A 19,353-nucleotide genomic window follows, 5' to 3' on the forward strand; every position below is an offset into this window, starting at 1 on the left:
ACACACACACACACACACTATTTGGACGAGGGTAGCTATTGTAAGCTACCACTTTTCTAGAATCTAAGAAGAAATGTAGATGGACAGCTCCCAAGTGTTCCCACAACTCATCCATTGACGCTACCACTGGACATGGAAAGAATATTGAGCTCATCAAGAGTGATATGTCTGATATGTGCATGTACATATACTTACTTAAGATTCTGGTCATTTCACCAAAAATGTTCAAACATGTGAGCCCCTGGGCTATCCTGTCTCTCATGACCATTTCCTCTTGAGGTATCAAGGCCTGCAATGGCATCCCCAACTAGCAAGTACACTAATTTTTGTCATTTATTGTTCCAGTCTCGCAGTTGTGTTAGGCAGGCACATTTGTGCTATTTCAGTCACACTTCATTGTAGTTTATCAGTGTGGTATTTGAAAAACTGTATGAAATGAAGACAATAACAAAACAGTTTTCTCACATCATAAACTGCTGAGTGCTGGGTGGAGATGGGGCTGACTCGGGGTCTAAGTTGAATCTCTGGCTTTGGCTGAAGATGGAGCATCGTGGCGACAGCAGTGGGTTGTCACCGTCAGTGATGTGATATAGCAGCCTGCTGGTCCCCACAGACTGGAGGTCTTCTGGTGCACTGTCAGCCTCATTCTGCCCATCTTTGTGGACTGGTGAGTGGTCTGGGCAAATGAGACAAATCATCAAGACTTAGAAGTGACAGAGGGCTTGAGACTGTCATGTTCCTAAATAAAGATCATAAGCATTCATTATAATGGCTTGCCTCTTTGTCACTTCTTCCTTCTAGGGATATGAAAAGCTTTCAAAATACTGTCATGTTTATTCTCACAGAACCTTGACAGAAAATATTACAAAGCTGTTAACAAAACAAAGGAAACAAATAAGTTTGGTGTGAGTTATACAATCAACACAACCCCAAACTACAAAACAATCTTTTTTTTATTTCACATTATTTGCATAAGTCAGAGGGTATATTACAAAATGTTAGAGCAATAAAAAGAAAACAATAAAATGGAGCTGGAGCAAAAGATTATAGATTATCAGGAAGAAAAGGGATAACAAACAGTGAAGGAAGGGAGAGAAGGGAGTAGGAGGAAGAGAGAGAAAAGAAAAACAAGAGGAAGAGAGGGGAGAGGAGTCCCCAGAAAGAAAATTATTCAGCAATCATCAAAAATGATGGAGAACTCTGCTTATCAACAAGGAATGATGTTCAGAATATGCTAAATGGAAACCACAAATTTCAAAACAAAACACTCTATTTTATATAAACACACACGTTTATATATACAAATAGATACACTAAAAGATCAAAGAGGTTACATGGCAACTACAAAGCATGGTAGAATCAGGAATTATTCTATTTTTTTCTCCAAAACTCTATGTACCATTTTATTTCAGGCAAAACAAAAAACATACACAAAACCTGCTCTGAACCCTCTCCCCGGGTAGCCATCTCTGTCCCTGAATTCTCACTAGAACCAATCCGTTTTTAAGTTAGTTCCCCACCTCATGGTCATCCAGAAGGTAGGTACCCCTCTGCTATGGAAGTAAGGGCAGGGGACTAAGGCACAGCAGCAGGGGATCAGATCATTAGGAAACTGAGTCAGGGGGCCAGAAGAAGAAGCTCTGCACCCTGGGCTCTGTACAGAGTTATTCAAGAAGCAGCCCAGTCTCCTTCTCAAGTTTGCTCAATGGACAGGTCAGGACCAGCCAAGGCTTTCTCTTACTACTTCTTCTCTAATGAAAGGGGAAAACAAAAGATTTTCTGGATGAATAAGCAGAATCTGAAAACACTGATGATCTGCTTATCCAAAATAAACACTTATCACAATTTGGCACCAGATGAATCTTAATCAGATTTAGAGTGGCTCCTTGTTCTCTAGAGCTCGAAATGCAATCTGCTTTGCATAACATCAAAGATCTGATTTGGTCCTCCTGTGTTTTCACTTGGCTTCTCCCCTGGTGGATTGTAGACTGGAGAATGGATAACGCCCCCTATTTTGCCTTTGCAGCTCACTGACAGCACTGTCAGTGGCTGAGGCTAGTCAGAAATAGATGTGATGACAAAAGAGTTGGAGGGAGGCGAATGGCAGTGCCTCCAGCCCAAGACAAGGTGTAATGGTGTGACTGACACACATCACCACAGGCAACACCCTTGCCATGAATAATTTACCCAGAAAACTCTGCAGTTTGGAAAGAGCCCTCAGGAGTAACAGGAATAAGTGTTAGTAACCAATAACTCACAGCATATAATATCACCTTCAAAATACACCAGTAGGTGTATGGGTTCCTCATCAAATCCTTTTCTTAAACCACTAGGCTCTAAGAAGAAATGTGTTTTATTCATGTTACCAGTTTCTTGGAAATATCTTCTGGAAATAATAATGGGGAAGAAAATAGTCTTTAGCAGGCACCTGGGACCACCATATTTTTACTGAAATAGAAAAGGTCTGAGACCTTCAACCCTTCAGCTCATTTGTGGCCCCAGGGTCAAAACTAACAAGGTCTCTTCTCGGTTGCTGTTTTATAATGCCAAAATGGAAATACTTGGGATCCTAGTAACATGACTGTGAAGCAGTGCCAGGGAAAGATCTCAGTTTCTGGAACCCATAGAGTCCTAAAATATAACTTTGTAGAATCACACATCACTACAAATGGCTTTTTAAAAAACTGCATTGCAACAGTAATTGTAAACCTCCATTTATATGGCATCTGTTTTCCCTTGGGCATTTGCATAATTTACCATGTGGCCCAATTAACATCCTAACCTCCTTGCCTCCAATTCACTATTGAAGGAAGCTGTGAGCCAGAAAGATCCCAAAGCAACCAATTGAAAAACAACACAGTCAAAAACTGGCAATTTTGTAACCCCTCAGTTCTTTGTCCAAACTCCCCATTTGAGAAGGGGCTTAATTAAATCAGCTGATGCATGCATATGTGTGTGTATTTGTGTAGACAGAATTATTGAGCTCTTTGCTCAGAAGAGGCTAGTGTAGATTCAGAGCCAATGCTGCTGCTGTCCTGGGAAGAGTCCAGGCCACTGCTTCCAGACCCTACTTCCCAGTAGGGAGAAGCTGATGGCAATATTAAACTAAGGTGGAACCTTTGTTCCCTAGGGGCACATTACTTTCTATCCCCAAGGAAGGGGCAGCTTGCCGGGGCTCATCCTGCGATGCAGTATGTTTTAGAGGAAAGGGTCTGGGATCCAGGAGTTTGGTGCGCCTATACTTTCTGCGGGGCTCCAGCCAGTTTCCCCACCTCTCTCAGTTTCATCGTTTGGCCTGTCTTCCTCACAGGACTGTGATAAGAAAAATAAAAGGAGACACTCTATACAACATCGTGCCAATACAGTAGTCACCACTTATCGGCAGGGGATAAGTTCCAAGACTCCCAGTGGACACCCGAAACCACAGAGCGCATCAAACCCTATATATACTACATTTTTTCCTATATAGAGAGAGAGATTTGATAAAGTTTAATTCATAAATTAGGCACAGTAAGAGATTAACAACAACTAACAATAAAATAGGACAATTATAACAAGATACTGTAATAAAAGTTGTGTAAATGTGATCTCTCTGAAAATACTTATTGTACTATACTGTGGGCACCTGAAACTGCAGAAAGGGAAGCTCAGGATATGGGGAGACTACTGTAGTAACAATGCTGTTACTTATGCTTATGCTTCATCCTAAGTAATGGCCAAGAATTCATGAATTTGATGTACTAGTTACATTTTTAAAAACTAATACACATTAAAACAAATTCCCCTGAAAAGTAACAATATTCACCCATGCATCCTTTGTATAGGGTAGTTGGTGAAATCTTAAGATAAAGCATAGAAACTACTGAACACAGCATCAATGAGACCCATTATTTTTAACAAATATTATTATTAAAATAAGAAAGTTGAATATTGTCTTCTCTTACTGAACACCAACCTCATTTGGAAACCCTACAGGGTTAATGTGGAAAATAAGAACCAATATACCCCTCAACATGTTGTCACTACTCTGAGTCCCTATTTATAAAAACATAATAATCATCATATTTATGAGGTGACTCACTGTGTCCTCAATCTTATTCTGAGATTTTTTGCATGTATTTAATCTTCGTAACAACTACATGAGGCTGGTAGTAATATGCTCTTCATTTTAAATTCACTAGGAAAGGTTGCATAACTAGGCTATCTCCATTCAGGGAGAGTTTGACCAGTGCTTGACATAGAAGATGCCACATCTCTGACACTGGAAGCCAGAGTGTCTCTGGCAGCCCAGTCACTGAGCAGAAGGGAACATAGAGAAGAAAAGTAGTTACCATCCGTGTGTGAAGGCCAAGAGACCACTTCTGCTCAGGCTGCAATCCCAAGCAGGAGCAAATGCTACATTTCAGTGGTTAAATGAGTTAGTCAGATTTAAAAATCTATCTAATGTGAATTTAAAGCTATTCCAAACCTAAGTAAATCTCTATCTACAAAAACTTGAGATGGGGTGCTGAGATGTGTAGATTCGTAAAATTGCACTCTTGGGATTTTCCATCATGATGGGCTCATAAATAGCATGCAGGGACATTCCAAAATGCCAAACTTCAGGCTTTGTTGGTTTCAAATGATAAATAAGCCAAAAGCATGTCCGTGATTCTAATGAGGTTCAGGCCTTAGCATTCTCAACCAGCCTCTCTCAGGACAGACAGCAGGGAGGATAATATCATCACCCAAACACATAGGGCCACAAAAACAAAGATGAAAAACAACCAAGAAAACATCTGATGGATACATGATGGGTTCAGTTTTAGGTATGTCGCATTTGAGTTCCTGAGGCACTAAAGGGTTAGCTATATGGTTAGAGGGGAGAGAACATGGGTAAACCTGAAGTCATCCCAATAACCAAGGCTGAGAAAACAGATGAGCTTCCTTGGTTAGAGAGCACTGAGAGAGGAGAAGCAGTATCATCATGTCAGGTGGGAATGGGGGCAGATGTAAAGGGACTCTGGGTTGGGGAGACTGACTGAGCAGTGAGGTCAGCACTCCAAGCAGTCCTATGTGCCAGTTTCTATAGATGACCACTAGACATGTTAGGGAGCTGGAGGGGTGGGAAATTTGTCACCCTGAAAACAGGGCTGGGCTTCACGACAGTCACCCTGCAAACCCAAGAAGCAGTTTGCCATAATGAATAAAAACACGAGCCACAGGCTCAGAAAGACCCAGATTCTCGTCCCAGTTTTGTCACTGGTGTGACCTGGGATGCATTATTTAATCTCTCTCAGTCTCATTGAATTTGAGCAACAACCAAGGGAAATGTCCAATGGACAGCTTCTGATCTCTGAGAACATCTTTTACTCTCCCTATGTCACCAAAATGGAGCCAACTGCTCAGATAACAACGAGGCTGAACAATGTCCTGCCCAGGTCCAGGGTTCTCCCTGAGCTGTGGAGCTAGGTAAAGAAAAATTATCCATCATAGTGTGGAATATTCAGAAGTGCCCTCTAGGGATACAGAGAAAGCTGGGTGCTGGATGCTTATCCCTTTTCAGCCTACCTGACTCTCCAAGTCTTCTAGTCAATTCTTGAATCGAATTGAAATTCCAGTGCAATTTCTTGATCACCTTAGTGGTACAGCTGATAAAAATCTGCTATTAAGATGACAAAAGCTATTTTCAAATGGGAGTTTTCATTTATGAGCAGAAGCACCATGGGGAGAATATTTGGGGAACACTAAATATACAAAGCAAACAGAAAGACCACCGAAGGAAATTCCAACGTTCGATGTGGGCGGTACCTTTACTAGTCTCATCCCAAGTCAATTAGAAAGTATAGTCAAGAATGATTCATCTCAAGTGTCATGAGTTAGGCTGAATTAGCCAAGTCACTCAGGGAAGTTGGACCAGCAGCTCCAGATAGAGCCACAGGAATGTATGATTCTCAAGGAACTCGAAGAGACAGGACAGGTTGTCTACCTAGCCCTGGGCCTGGGAGGCATCAAGAGCAGTGTCAGACACCAAGCTTCTGGGCATGCCATCTGGTCACTTCCAGGCAGTCTTTCTATGCATGAAAAGCTGATACTAAAAGAACCCAAAGAAAGGTATTTTTAAAGCGACTAAAATATATAGGAAACCTGTGTGCAGGGGAAAAGTGGTAATTGAGAACTCTCGGTATGTTCAATTTTTTTGTAAACCTAAAACTGTTCTGAAAAATAAAATCTATTAATATTTTTTGTAATGACTATAGGCTACTGGTTAAAAAGCCCAGGCTCTGGAGTCAGAGGCTTGGGCTTTGTCTGTGATACCACTTGTTGGCAGTTGTTATATCCTTGGCCAGGCAAGTCTCTTCAAATTCAGAATTCCCATTTGTAACAGCTGAAGACAAATACAATCAGGCATAATAACACAGTACTTGGTCTAATATAAAAAGTGAATTAAAAAAATTAAATAACTAACTACCTGGCAGTTTGGGCTTTAAGACTGATATTTCCTTCCTATAAAGCAGTTGGAGAAGTGGCCTCAGAGTATTACAGTCATCTATACATTTTGAAATCTTTCCTTAGAAAACAAGGGGTTAATGCAAAGCTCCTTTCTTCATAGATGATGAAGATGGTTATAAAATCACAGAAAAATTATTAATAGTAGATAACTTTTCTGGCCAAGTTATGTCATAGGTTTAGCACAGGACAGATCTTATTGTTACAAATGTAGTTCCAAATTTAATAGGTAGTATTTATTCAGCCATCAGCTCTATAGATTATTACTGTTATAAATACCTTTTGCTTAGGAGAATAAGTGTAATGTCAATCATATGCAAGATTCTAGAGGGGACCTAGGGAATGAACAATATGAAATGTCATTTCCAATCCCTGGAAGTAGTTAGAAATTATGATAGAATACATATTTAAAGACAAATATAAGCATTATCTACTGGAGGAAAGGAGACGTGAGTTCTGAGTACAGAAAGAATGCCCAGCTTTTAACATAATGACAGCTGACATTTATGGAGCATTTACCACAGGAGATGAGCTAAGACCTTCATATATATTATAGCATGCCATTCTCGCAACAATCCTAGGAATTAGATAGTACACTTTTTCCCATTTTAAACAAAAGGAAACTGAGGAGGATGAGAGAGTAAATAACCTGTCCCAAATCACCCAAGTAGCATATAAAGTTCTGCAAGGAACTATCTTTCTGAGCTAGGCAGAACCTTTTGCAAAGGGCAGAGTTGAATTAATATTTTAAGAAATTAATTCAGTTCTAATCCTTGCAAGTGCATCCTGGATTAATCTTGTTTTACATTTCAGAAATGACATGGAAGAAGAAATTTTTAAACAACCATTGATATGAAAATATATCTTGGTTTTCAAGAAGTCTGTGCAAGATTTTCGCGCCAAAGATTGTTTTAAAACAAAACTGAATGATGATTGGGCCATGTTTTGCAATGGATGCAAAGTTCACTTAACAATATGCAGCTAAGGGAAGTGATTAATTTCTGTCTTTATGATGGACATGTCAGTACCAATCCTTGCAAATGGGTCCTGAATTAATCTTATTTTACATTTCAGAAATGGCATGGAAAAGGAAGTGCAGAATGATAAATCTGAGTTTGCAGATGATGTTAACATTTTCAGAGTGAAATGCTAAGCAACCATAGAACAAGCTCATAAACCATGAAGCAGAGGTTCAATAGTGGCAGATGACTTGCACTGCGGGCCAGTAAGTGATGCCATTAAAGAAAACAAAGCCAGCTACTCCTAACAAATAGCAAGCACTAAGCTATTAGTTTAATCAGGTATGAGATTTGGGGAGCTCTGACAGAATATACTGATATGACAAAAAAGCCAATAAAATAATGTGCATCTCTAGGAAGGGTTTGGAAAACAATCCCACAGGCATAATTATTTTATATTTATTTTATAAAATGCCCCTGTTCCCATTTTCACGTTATTAATTCATTTTTTTAAATTGAGATCATTGTAGATTCACGTGCTGCTGTAAGAAATAATAGAGATCCCTTGTATACTTTGCCCAGTTTCTTCCAGGGGTGACATTCTGTAAAACTATAGTACCTCTGCTGATATTTACAAATAAAATTGTAGTATTTGTCTCCATGTGAAATACGCTATGCAGTTCAGGTAAACACACATCAAAAGAGGCACAGGGACCTAGAGATGGATTCGATCAGAGGAGGAAAAATTACAGAAACAGAGGGGCTGTAGCAAATAAATCAACCACAAATCTAGATCTCTTCAGTCTGACAAGACAAAGTCAGGGATGGATTTTTAAAATGACTTTCAAAATACTTTAATTAGATAGAGAGTATATAGACCAGCTATATATTTCATTCCAAATTCTGTAATATTAGAACTTTGGGGACTTACCATTTAAGCTGGATGGTAAATAGCATAGTGATGAAGAGTTTAGGCTATGGAGTCAGAGTGGGGAAAGCCCCACTACCACTTCCCCACTTTCCACCCAGCCACCCTCTCTACTCAGCAGCTTTGGGCCCTTCAGCCAGTGTATTAGTTCGTTTTCATGCTGCTGATAAAGACATACCCAAGACTGGGCAATTTGTAAAAGGAAGAGTTTTATTGGACTCACAGCTCCACATGGCTGTGGAAGCCTAGCATTCATGGCAGAAGGGAAAGGCTTGTCTCACATGGTGGCAGACAAGAGAAGAGAGCTTGTGCAGGGAAACTCCCCTTTTGAAAACCATCAGACCTCATGCAACTTATTCACCATCACGAGAGCAGCAAGGGAAAGACCTGCCCCCATGATTCAATTACCTCCCACCGGGTTCCTCTCACAACACGTGGGATTTCAAGATGAGATCTGGGTGGGGACACAGCCAAACCATATCACCAGTTACATCTCCAAGTTTATTTCCTCATCTTTAATCTGGGGGTGATAATGAAAACTATATCATAGAGTTCTTGTGAAGAATAAGAAAATCCATCCACTAATGCCCAATCCATTCACTAATGCCTGATGCAAGTAAAGAGGTCATTGTTAGCTAATGTTGATGTTATTCACTTAAGAGCTTTTACAGCAAAGGTTTCTGAACCTCAGCACTATTGACCATTCGGCACTACTGGACCAGATAATTCTTTGATGAGGGAGAGGGGTGGTCCTGTGCATTTCAGGATGTTTAACAGAATTCCTGGCTTCTACTCACCAGATGCCAGGAATGTCCACCCCCTCATTGTAACCAGTTGTGTCTCTAGATACTGCCAAATGTCCTCGAGGGCAGCAAAAAGTAGACCCCAATTGAAAACCTCTATTTTAAAGGAACCAACTTAGGACAAATAAATGAAGTACTACTTTCCATAATAGTAGCCATTTTTTCAGTTAAAGCATTAGATGGTACATCCTGAATATATATAAAGGCTCTAGAAGGCTTTAGAAGTCTCAGTGTGTCTCATACACACACACACACACACACACACACCATAATGAATTAAGTTTCTAAAAGATATTTGGAAATTCTATGCACTTCTGAGGTTGAATGAAGATCTCTTCTTACTGACTTTCAAAGACTATCTGGGGTTGCCCCCACATAGGCTGAAATACCAAGTTTTATGGATAACCAGATGCTCCTAGTAGGATATCTGAAATGCTTTCCTATTCTAGAAATCGATTTCTAAATTGTACCTGCAGCAGGAACATATTTCATGTCACCCCTGGAGTGGCACCGTGTTCTATGAAGTATTACTGAACCTCCTTGCACTTCAAAATCATCAAGGGATTTTTTCAAATGCGAGGATTCTTAGGCCTCATCTTTATATTTTAATTTTTAATTTTAAGGTAGGGATCTCAGACAGCTGTAAATTTAATAAGCATTTCCAGTTAATTGAAAACTTCTGGTGAAGTGGACAGTGTCTGGAAATATGAGTGAAAAGGTCAGGTTCTGGTTGACTCTGACCTATGTCAACTTCAACTTTGGAAGAGACCTATAGATTATGCAGAATTCTGCATGAGAATAATTGTAGACTCTAAATAGACATACTACATTAGTGTCTTACCGAAATTGAAAGTTCAATTTGAAGATCAAGATTTTAGAAAAATATAATAAAGTACTGCTATGGAATTATTATTTTAGTAATAGGTGTGCAGTTATTCTGGTGACAGTTTTTGCTAAAACTCCAAACCATCAATCATCCTTGGTCGGACAGAACAAAGGCTACTATGCTGAGTCATGTGGAACATGAACAGTCCTTCTCCACACTCTAAAATCATAAGCAGTGGAAAAGACAATCCTCATTCCATTTTCCATTCAATCACATCAGAATAGGTGCTTACTAATTCCATGCTGGAAATATTTGCTTCAGCTGTAAGAAGATATTGATAGAGTTAGAGGAATTTTGAGCCTATTATGTGGGTTTCTGCCTTAGTCAGTTCTGGCTGCTGTAACAAATTACCATGGACTGAGTGGCTTATTAACAACAGAAATTTATCTCTCACAGTTCTGGAGGCTAGAAGTTCAAGATCAGGTGCCAGCCTGGTCAACTTCTGATAAGGGCTCTCTTCCAGCTTGCAGAGGGCTGACTTCTTACAGCCTCACATGGAGGGAAGAGGGCAAGCTAGCTTTCTGGACTCTTATAAGGGCACTAATCCCATGGCCTAATCACCTTCCCAAGATCCTATCTCCAAACTTCAACATATATTTTCATAAGTTGTTGGGGAAACACAAAGATTCAGTCTATAACAGCTTCTGTCTCACAGGTTGTGGTTTGCAACCTACAAGTAGGGTGACCAACTGTCCTGGAATATCTGGGAGTGAAGATTTCCTAGCATTTGAGATATTTAGTGCTAAAAATAGGACAATCCTGTGCAAACCAAGCCAGTTGGTTCCCTTTGTATGGCCCCAAGCTGCCTTGCAGCCGATTTCCTCTCCATCATTTTTCCCTAAGGGCCCTCTGTTCCTCAAATCTGTCTATAGCCCCATCCCACTCACTCCCAACCTGTGGACTTTCTCCTCCTGAAATAAGTAAGCAGACAGAGCCAACTGGCCACAGACCCTGAGTTATAAGTCCCATGTGATCTGTGAGCCTCTTCCCATTGGCAAAATTGAGGTAGAGCAGAGTCAGACAGAACTTGACATTATCTCCCAATTCAAGACACTGTCCACTTGAATAGTGTGGTTCTATTATTCAGGAGGGTTTATGAAACACACAGATTCCAGGACTTTCATTGTAGACTGTCTAGAGAGGATGCCAGAGAATCTCCACATTGGAAAAGCTTCCTGGTAATTATGATCTGTAAGAAGGTTCTGGAACAGTATCTAGAATACAGTGTCCCCAGGGGTACCATGAAATGTGTTCTTGCTGCATATGCAGTTTACAACTGGATGTCTAGGACAGGGGAGCATGTCAAGTCTCTTACTAGGTGGAACTGATCTTGGCAACCCATAAACCCAAGTTAAAGCCAATCAAGTCTATAGTGAATTTGAAACCTACTAGGTCACATGAATTTATACTTATGAATATTTGCTATTTATGGTTAAGTGACAGCATATTATATCCAGGTATTCTTATGAAAATCACTTGTTCATATCACATGTTCAAATCCGTGTTCAAAATCACAGATTTTGTCCATGTTATTGACATCAAAAATTACTAATTGGATTTTTACAACAATTATGATTGGAATATTTATACACATGTAAGGCTCAGAGGTAATGCTAGATGTTAAGAAAGAGAAAACTGTTTATAAGTTACTATAATCTTTTATGGACTATGGCCATCTGTGCTCATCTTACACAACCACCCTCTCACCAGGACTAACATGAAAAAACTTAAAGTTTTAAGGTGCCCGAAGATCATTCTAGAAATCCATCCCTGAGTTAAGAACCATGGATCTGAGCATAAATTTCTTCCCTGAGTGACTCATTGATTAGAAAAATGCATGGTCTTCCTGTAAGAGTGCATCTAAGAACCCAGTGAGACCAAACCATCCCATAATTTAAGTCACAAAGGCATCTTACAAATGCCTGTCACTTTGGCAATATCCCTGCCAAAGGAAGAGACTCCTTAGGTCCCTGGAAACAGCAGTTTTCTAGATGTCTCTACAATCTAGTTTCCTAGACTCTCTCAGGAGTTCTCTGAGACATTTCAGATTCATCTACATTTTGGAAAATCCAGCATGCAACCCACAAGCCTCCTCTCTAAAGAGACTTCTGCACATCTCTGCCATTTGATATTTAACATGGAATGTATCACTAGTTCCTCTGTGTGAGCAATCCCTACATAAACCCTGTATTTATTTTCATTTTATAACAAGTAATAATAAGCTTGTACAAAATCTTGCCCATGCCGAATGAGAAAATCCAAAACTATTCTTAATTGTTGAGAAGACACATAAAAGTCATGATGAAAAGAAGAAAAAATATATCCACATCCAAAATGCAACAAATATTTTACTGAACACTTTGTCAGAAACTTGTATAGTTAATCCAGATCACCAAATAACTCAATAGTTAATTTGTACTTGGCTTGAGACTTCTTTATGTGTTTTGTATTAAATATGTTGTTTGTTTGCAGGGAGTGGAATATGGTGTTGAGGGAAGAAAAGGGATGTTGTCCAAATATCTGACTTAAATCGCTAATTGGCCTGACGTTGGTTCCTGTTCAATTTTATTTGCCACTCTTCCAAACATAATGGCCAACAGAGCAGGAGAGCTCACTGGGCAACAAAGACAGCCAACTGGCCACCTGCATCCATAGGGAAACAATGTACCACTCACCAGCAATGCTATGCTAGGCTTCGGTGTCCTAGGAAGAATAGTAGTACTTCACAGGTCAGTTTAAGGATTTAATATAATACACAAAAAGTGCTTAGAACAGTGCCAGGATTCATAGAATGTTTTAAATAATGATAGTAACTACTACTAGTAGCTATTATATGCCACCATTATTAGTACACATTCCAACACTGGGGAGTACTGATTTGCCTGCTTAGACTATGTGGGTCTGTTTTCTTTCTTGTTTTTTTTTTTTTAATTTTTTAAATTGTTTATTTATTTTTACTTTTAATTTGAGCATATAGTAGGTGTATATATTTAGGGGGTCTGCTTTCAACAGGAGTATCTAAAATGTACAATTGCTATGGTACTGAAACAGATTACCTTCGTAAATCTTTGCCTTCAACTCCTAGAGATTAAGGAACTCTCATGAAGAACGCTCCCTAAGCCTATTTCTACCATTTATCTGGAAACCAGTCTGCAAACTTGTGACCTCTTCGTTATGTTAGAAAACATAAGCTGTGCTCTCACTTATATAAATTAGTGTTTCTTTCCTCTCCAGATATTCCTGGGAACATTAATTTGCCTGCTGTTGGCTAGCCAATCTACCATCCCTGGAATTAAAGCCAGAGACTAACAGAAAATTGAGACTCAATTTGGGACTTTTTGACAAGGAAATTAATGAAAAAAAAAAGGAAACCAAACAAGACAATACAGGATCAGAATGAGCTGTCAGTTGACCACTCACCCCCACTTTCCCAGCATGCATGGATCATCTTACAAGCAGTTAACAGGAAAGGAAGTAGCAGTATGGAAACTTCCCCATCCTCAATACATCAAAAAGAAGAATTTCAAGACAGCACAGGTTATCTAGGTCCAGTAATATAAAATAAGCATAGCACTCATTTGTCCCAGGAGACCAAATGGGAAAATAAGACTAGAAGTTGTGATGGGTACTTTCAGCTTACACAAATGACACCCATTTGTGTAAGTGTGACTCTTGGCCCCATCTAGACAGGTCTATGTTATAGCAAATCCCAATCCTTCCTGCTCCCCCTCAGCAACTCCTGGGCAACTCAGAAGCACCTCTTGGGCTTTCATGTTGCCCCAGGCACTGTTCTCCTTCAGGGACTCAGGCTGAGTGTGAACCAGCAAGAGACTGAACTACCTTGAGAGTACAATTTGGGACAACCCCAGCCCTGTATCTTACCTGCAGAATCTGTCTCATCGGCAAGCACACTCTGGGTCGATGCTGGCGCTGGGTCCTTGACTCCATGCACCTGAGAAGCTTCTTCCTGGTTTGTTAAAAATGCAGAGCACAGATCAGATTCGAGGGCTTGCAACTTTAGCAAGGAATTCTGCCAGCAAAAGCAGAACATGAGGCCAGCCAAGTAGATGCCTAACACACAGCAGTGTGTCCGCAGCTCCCGCAAGCACCTTCCTCCACTGCCTGGCAGGAAGAGGGTGGTGGCAACAGCTGCTTCAGGGAAAGAACTGGTTGTGCCAGAATCATATACGCATCATTCCACATGCAGGCTCAGTTTCTGCCTCATTTAAATCCTAACGTATATGGATTATCTGTGACACATGGGACTGGTGATTTTGTCAGAAAGAGACGCTGCATCTGGAGAACCAATCTGAGAAGATATCTGCTTCCCGGGTGCTTGAGGCTTTACGTTTTGCGAGTGTTTCATTCCTTGTGCTGACATCAGGAAGCAGAAGACATTAAGTCCCTCCCTGGCTACCATTCATAAAAGCCATCGTCCCTCCAAAGCAAAGACTGCAGCAAACCACAGTGCACAAAGAGTTACTGCTGCAGAGGCTGCCTGGCATCTAGGAGGGGCTTTGAGGCTCCCTAATCCACATCTGTATGCTGGGGTGGGTCTGTGTGTGTGTGTGTGTGTGTGTGTGTGTGTGTGTCTTCTAAAGTTACTTCTCTTACATGAGAACAGGGTGAAAGAAAAGGGTGGAGGGAGATGACCTTGGTCATTTAGCATAACCCAGCCACTGAGGAAGAAGCAATTTATCTTTCATAGCCCTCAGCATAAACTCCCACCCACTCTCTTCATTTCTCATTTAAAATTTCTCCCATGATTCTTAATAAGAACAAAGTCATACAGATTGACGCATGCATCCTGCCATGATGCAGATGCCAGCAAATTAATTCCCCTGACCAGGTGAAAGTGAGTCAGCCTGAGTCCCTGGCCAGGCTCTCTCCCTCTCCACGAGAAGGTTCTGCAGGTCTCAGCTGCTCTTCTACCCTCCCAGCTCCAGCAGGGGTGGGCACCGGGAGCAGAGCCACTGGTCCTTTCCCTGCTAGGACCCTCCAACACACACAGGTACACACACATCTACTCACACCCTACCCTCTGCATATCCTTTCCCCCACACAGTGTCACTCCCACTCCACAGCCCCACCCCTACCACATACACACCCTCACCCCCTACTCCACAGACACACACATACACCCTCAGCCCCTAGTGCTCACCTCCATCTTACATGCACTCTCATACCTACCCCTCACCTCCTACTCCACACAGATGCTCATACCAAACCCCCATACTCTCATCCCTACTCCCCACACCTACGAACACCCCACCTTCCACACACACACACCCTTACCCCACAGATACCTCATACCCTCACATCCAGCCCCCGAAACCTCCCAGCCTACTCCACACATACCCATGCACACCCACCCCACACACACACCCACATCCAACTCCCATGCCTTCACATACTATTCCACACACACACCCCTGCTCCATACACACCTTCACACCTTTCCTCACATAAACATCTATCCAACATCTCTCACACCCCAACTCCTCCCTTCCATGCAAGACTGAGTCCCACACACACGCCTTGATCCATTCTGTTGATGTGAGTATGAGCCTTTAGTAGTGTTCTACAAGCTGCCCACCAAGGGATGTCTAAAATCTGTCATCTCTTCACCATTCTGAAAGCAGCAGGTGCCTAGGCAGGCTCAGGATCACACTTCTGCTATGCCCGGAGATGGGGTGGGACCCGGCGCAAACCTCCTAAGAGCTCAGGGGCTGCTGTCTGGGAGCCCATAGCTCATGTGACGCACCTGTGTGGGACTGGGCCATTTTTTTTGGCTTCCTCCTCCATTCTGGGATGTTTTCCCAGCAGCTGAGTCTGGAAGCAAGAACTGAGGTTGTTGACAGGAGCTGCAGAAGCAGCAGGGACACCAAGTTTCTGGAAGGATTTAGTATTTAGTAAACAAGTAGCTGTGAGGCAAGCAGAAAGATCCCAGGCAAGTTTCCTACTGAAGGACATTGGAAATCAGTGACCTCTCAAAAAGAGCAAAACTACCCTGAAGATTAACAAATAATGCCATGGGAACACAAAACGGCGCTGCCACTATGCAAAACAGAATGATGGGCTCCCAAAATATTAAAAATAGAATTACCATATAATCCAGCAATTTCATTGCTGCATATCTAGCCAAAACAATTGGAAGCAGAGACGTAAACAGGTATTCATACACTCATACTCATGGCTGCATTACTCACAATAACCAAGAGGTATGTTTTGGATAAAATAGTGTCTCTACAAAACCTATACGTTGAAGCCCTAACCCCCAATGATACTGTATTTGGAGACAGCCCCTTTAAAGAGGCAATTAGGGTTAGATGAGGAAGCGATATCAGGGAGACAGACAGAAAGAAGGCCATGTGAGAAGGTAGCTGTCTGCAAGACAAGGAGAGAGGCTCAGGAGAAATTGACCCTGCTGGCACCTTGATCTGGGACTTCCGGTCTCCAGGACTGTGAAAAAATACATTTCTTTTGTTTAAGCTTCCAAATCTGTGGTATTTGTTATGGAAGAACTAACAGACTAACACAAGGTGGATGCAGCCTAAGTGTCCATGAGTGGATGAATGGATAAACCAAACGTGGTTATGCACATATAATGGAACATTGTTCAGCATTCAAAAGGAAGGAATTCTGACACAGGCAACATGCCACGACATGTATAAACTTTGAGGACATTATGCTAAGTGAAATAAGCCAATCACAAAACGATAACTACTGTATACTCCCACTTGCATAAGATATTTAGAGTAGTAAAATTCATCGAAGCTGGAAGCGGTGGCCTAAGCCTGTAAACCCCAGCACTTTGGGAGGCTGAGACAGGCGGATCACTTGAGGCCAGGAGGTTGAGACCAGGCTGGCCAACATGGGGAAACCTCGTCTATGCTAAAAATATAAAAGTTAGCTGGGCATGGTGGCAAACGCCTGTAATTTCAGCTGCTAATGACACTGAGGCACGATAATTGCTTGAACCCGGGAGGTGGGGGTTGCAGTGAGCTGAGATTATTGTACCACTGCACTTCAGCCTGGGCAACAGAGCAAGACTCCATCAAATATATATATATATATATATTCATCAAGACAGAAAGTAGAATGGTGGTTACCAAGAGCCGGTGCTGGGGGGTGGGACATAGGGAGGAGATGGGAGCTATTGTTTAATGGGTACAGAGTTTTATATTGGGAGGATGAAAAAAGTTCTGCAGATGGATGTTAGTGATGATTGCCCAACAGTGTGACTGTACTTAATGTCATTGAACTACACACTTGTTTAAATGGTGGCCGGGCACAATGGCTCATGCCTGTAATCCCAGCACTTTGGGAGGCCAAGGCGGTGGATCACTTGAGGTCAGGAGTTTGAGACCAGCCTGACCGACATGGTGAAACCCTATTTCTACGAAAAAATACCAAAATTAACCGGGTGTGGTGGCACGCACCTGTAATCCCAGCTACTTAGGAGGCTGAGACAGGAGAATTGCTTGAACCCAGGAGGTGGAGGATACAGTGAGCCAAGATCGCACCATTGCACTCCAGCCTGGGCAATAGAGCGAGACTCCATCTCAAAAAAAAAAAAAAGAAAAAAAAGAAAGAAAGGAAACAAAAAAGGCCAGGTGTGGTGGCTCACACCTGTAATCCCAGCACTTTGGGAGGCAGAGGTGGGAGGATCACTTGAGGTCAGGAGTTGGAGACCAACCTGACCAATATGGTGAAATCCTGTTTTTACTAACAATACAAAAATTAGCCGGGCATGGTGGGGGGCGCCAGTAGTCCCAGCTACTCGTGAGTCTGAGACAGGACAATTGCTTGAACCCAGGAGGCAGAGGTTGCAGTGAGTGGAGATCATGCCACTGCACTCTAGCCTAGGTGACAGAGTGAGACTCTGTCTCAAAAAAAAAAAAAAAAAGTTAAATGGTAAATTTTAGGTTAGATATATTTTAACATTTTTTAAAAATGAATGAAAGGTAAAGGAAAAAGAAAGGCTAGCATTCTTTCTTTAACTTTACCTTTCATTCTTCTTTTTTTAATTGTAGAACCAGCTGCCTGTTTCAAATTTGTAAGTGCTCTTGTATATTCTGCAAAGCAGAAGAAGGCATAGCTTTCAGGTTCCCACAGAACGAGATGGAATGTCAGCTTTGCTACATACCATGTGTCTGACTTTGGCCAAGCATCCTAGTTATTCTGGGCCTTAATGTCCTCTGTATAAAGGGGCAGTGTTAACAGCAACAATGGTACTTGCTCTAAGAGATGCTCTCAGAATTAAACAAGGGAAATCATGGAAAGCTGGAAAGCACTTTGCAGAGCACCAACATGTTGCAAACACACAAGGACTGGATTCTGTGTTTAGTATGACTATCTCCAAACCCCAAAGGCTGCCGGACAGAGCTCTGGCCATGTGGCAAGGCTGTATACTACACTGACACTGAGGCCTTGACTCATCACTTTACCCCCCAGGGTCTTATTTCTGCACCTGCCTAGCAAGGCCCTTAGGCTACATGACTTCTAAGTCCCCTTACAACTTTAAAGGAGAGAAAAGCAAACAGGCACATGGACTGGAGATGGATGCATAGAATCTGGCATGGATTGGGTGCTTAGACACTGTGTCTGGAACGGAACCAAATGTCCAGACAACACAAATAGGTTTCAAAGAATTTCACTGCACAGGAGTTCACATTCAGAGATCCCTGGTCTCCCATAGGAAGGGAGGTATAATGCCATGACCCAGTTATGGCTAGAAGTATCCATTGGTGGCTGGGCACAATGGCTCACGCCTGTAATCCCAGCAGTTTGGGAGGCCGAGGTAGGTGGATCATTTGAGGTCAGGAGTTCAAGACCAGCCTAGCCAACATGGTGAAACCCCTTCTCTACTAAAAATATAAAACTTTAGCCAGGCATGGTGGCACACTCCTGTAATCCCAGCTACTTGAGTGGCAGAGGCATGAGAATTGCTTGAATCCAGGAGGTGGAGGGTGCAGTGAGCCAAGATCATGCCATTGCACTCCAGACTGGGCAACAGGGGGAAAAAAAAAAAAGAAGAAGAAGAAGCATCCATCGGTTGTTCTCGTCCAGCTTCCTCTGCCACTTTCTCCCTCACTGTACTTAACACTAAGCAAGACTGAGTGTCAAAGGAGATCTAGTTGTATGGCTGGTTTGTTCCTTCTTTAGCTATTAGATAGGACTAAGCTTAGAGTAATGGGGAAGAAATTAAGTGGCAAATGGAACAGGAGACAAAAGATGAAGGTCTGGAGAAACAAGAAGATCCCCAAGTAGAAGGGAAAACAAACT

At 41.8% G+C, this 19,353-nt stretch overlaps 1 protein-coding gene across 8 annotated transcripts in view; it reads right to left on the reverse strand.

Annotated features, from left to right (window-relative positions):
* The window catches only part of FAM13C (family with sequence similarity 13 member C), a 117,500-nt gene that overhangs the window by 23,254 nt on the left and 74,893 nt on the right, over window positions 1-19,353 (reverse strand). For all 8 annotated transcript variants that reach the window (XM_055274370.2, XM_055274372.1, XM_055274369.1 and 5 more), the window contains 2 exons: window positions 13,948-14,032; window positions 466-676 (listed from right to left, as the gene is read on the reverse strand). In XM_055274370.2, the coding sequence (XP_055130345.1) occupies window positions 466-676; window positions 13,948-14,032 (296 nt within the window). The remainder of the gene's footprint in view (window positions 1-465; window positions 677-13,947; window positions 14,033-19,353) is intronic.

This window comes from Symphalangus syndactylus, chromosome 4 (genome assembly GCF_028878055.3).
Source record: "Symphalangus syndactylus isolate Jambi chromosome 4, NHGRI_mSymSyn1-v2.1_pri, whole genome shotgun sequence".
Classification (NCBI taxonomy): Eukaryota; Metazoa; Chordata; class Mammalia; order Primates; family Hylobatidae; genus Symphalangus; species Symphalangus syndactylus.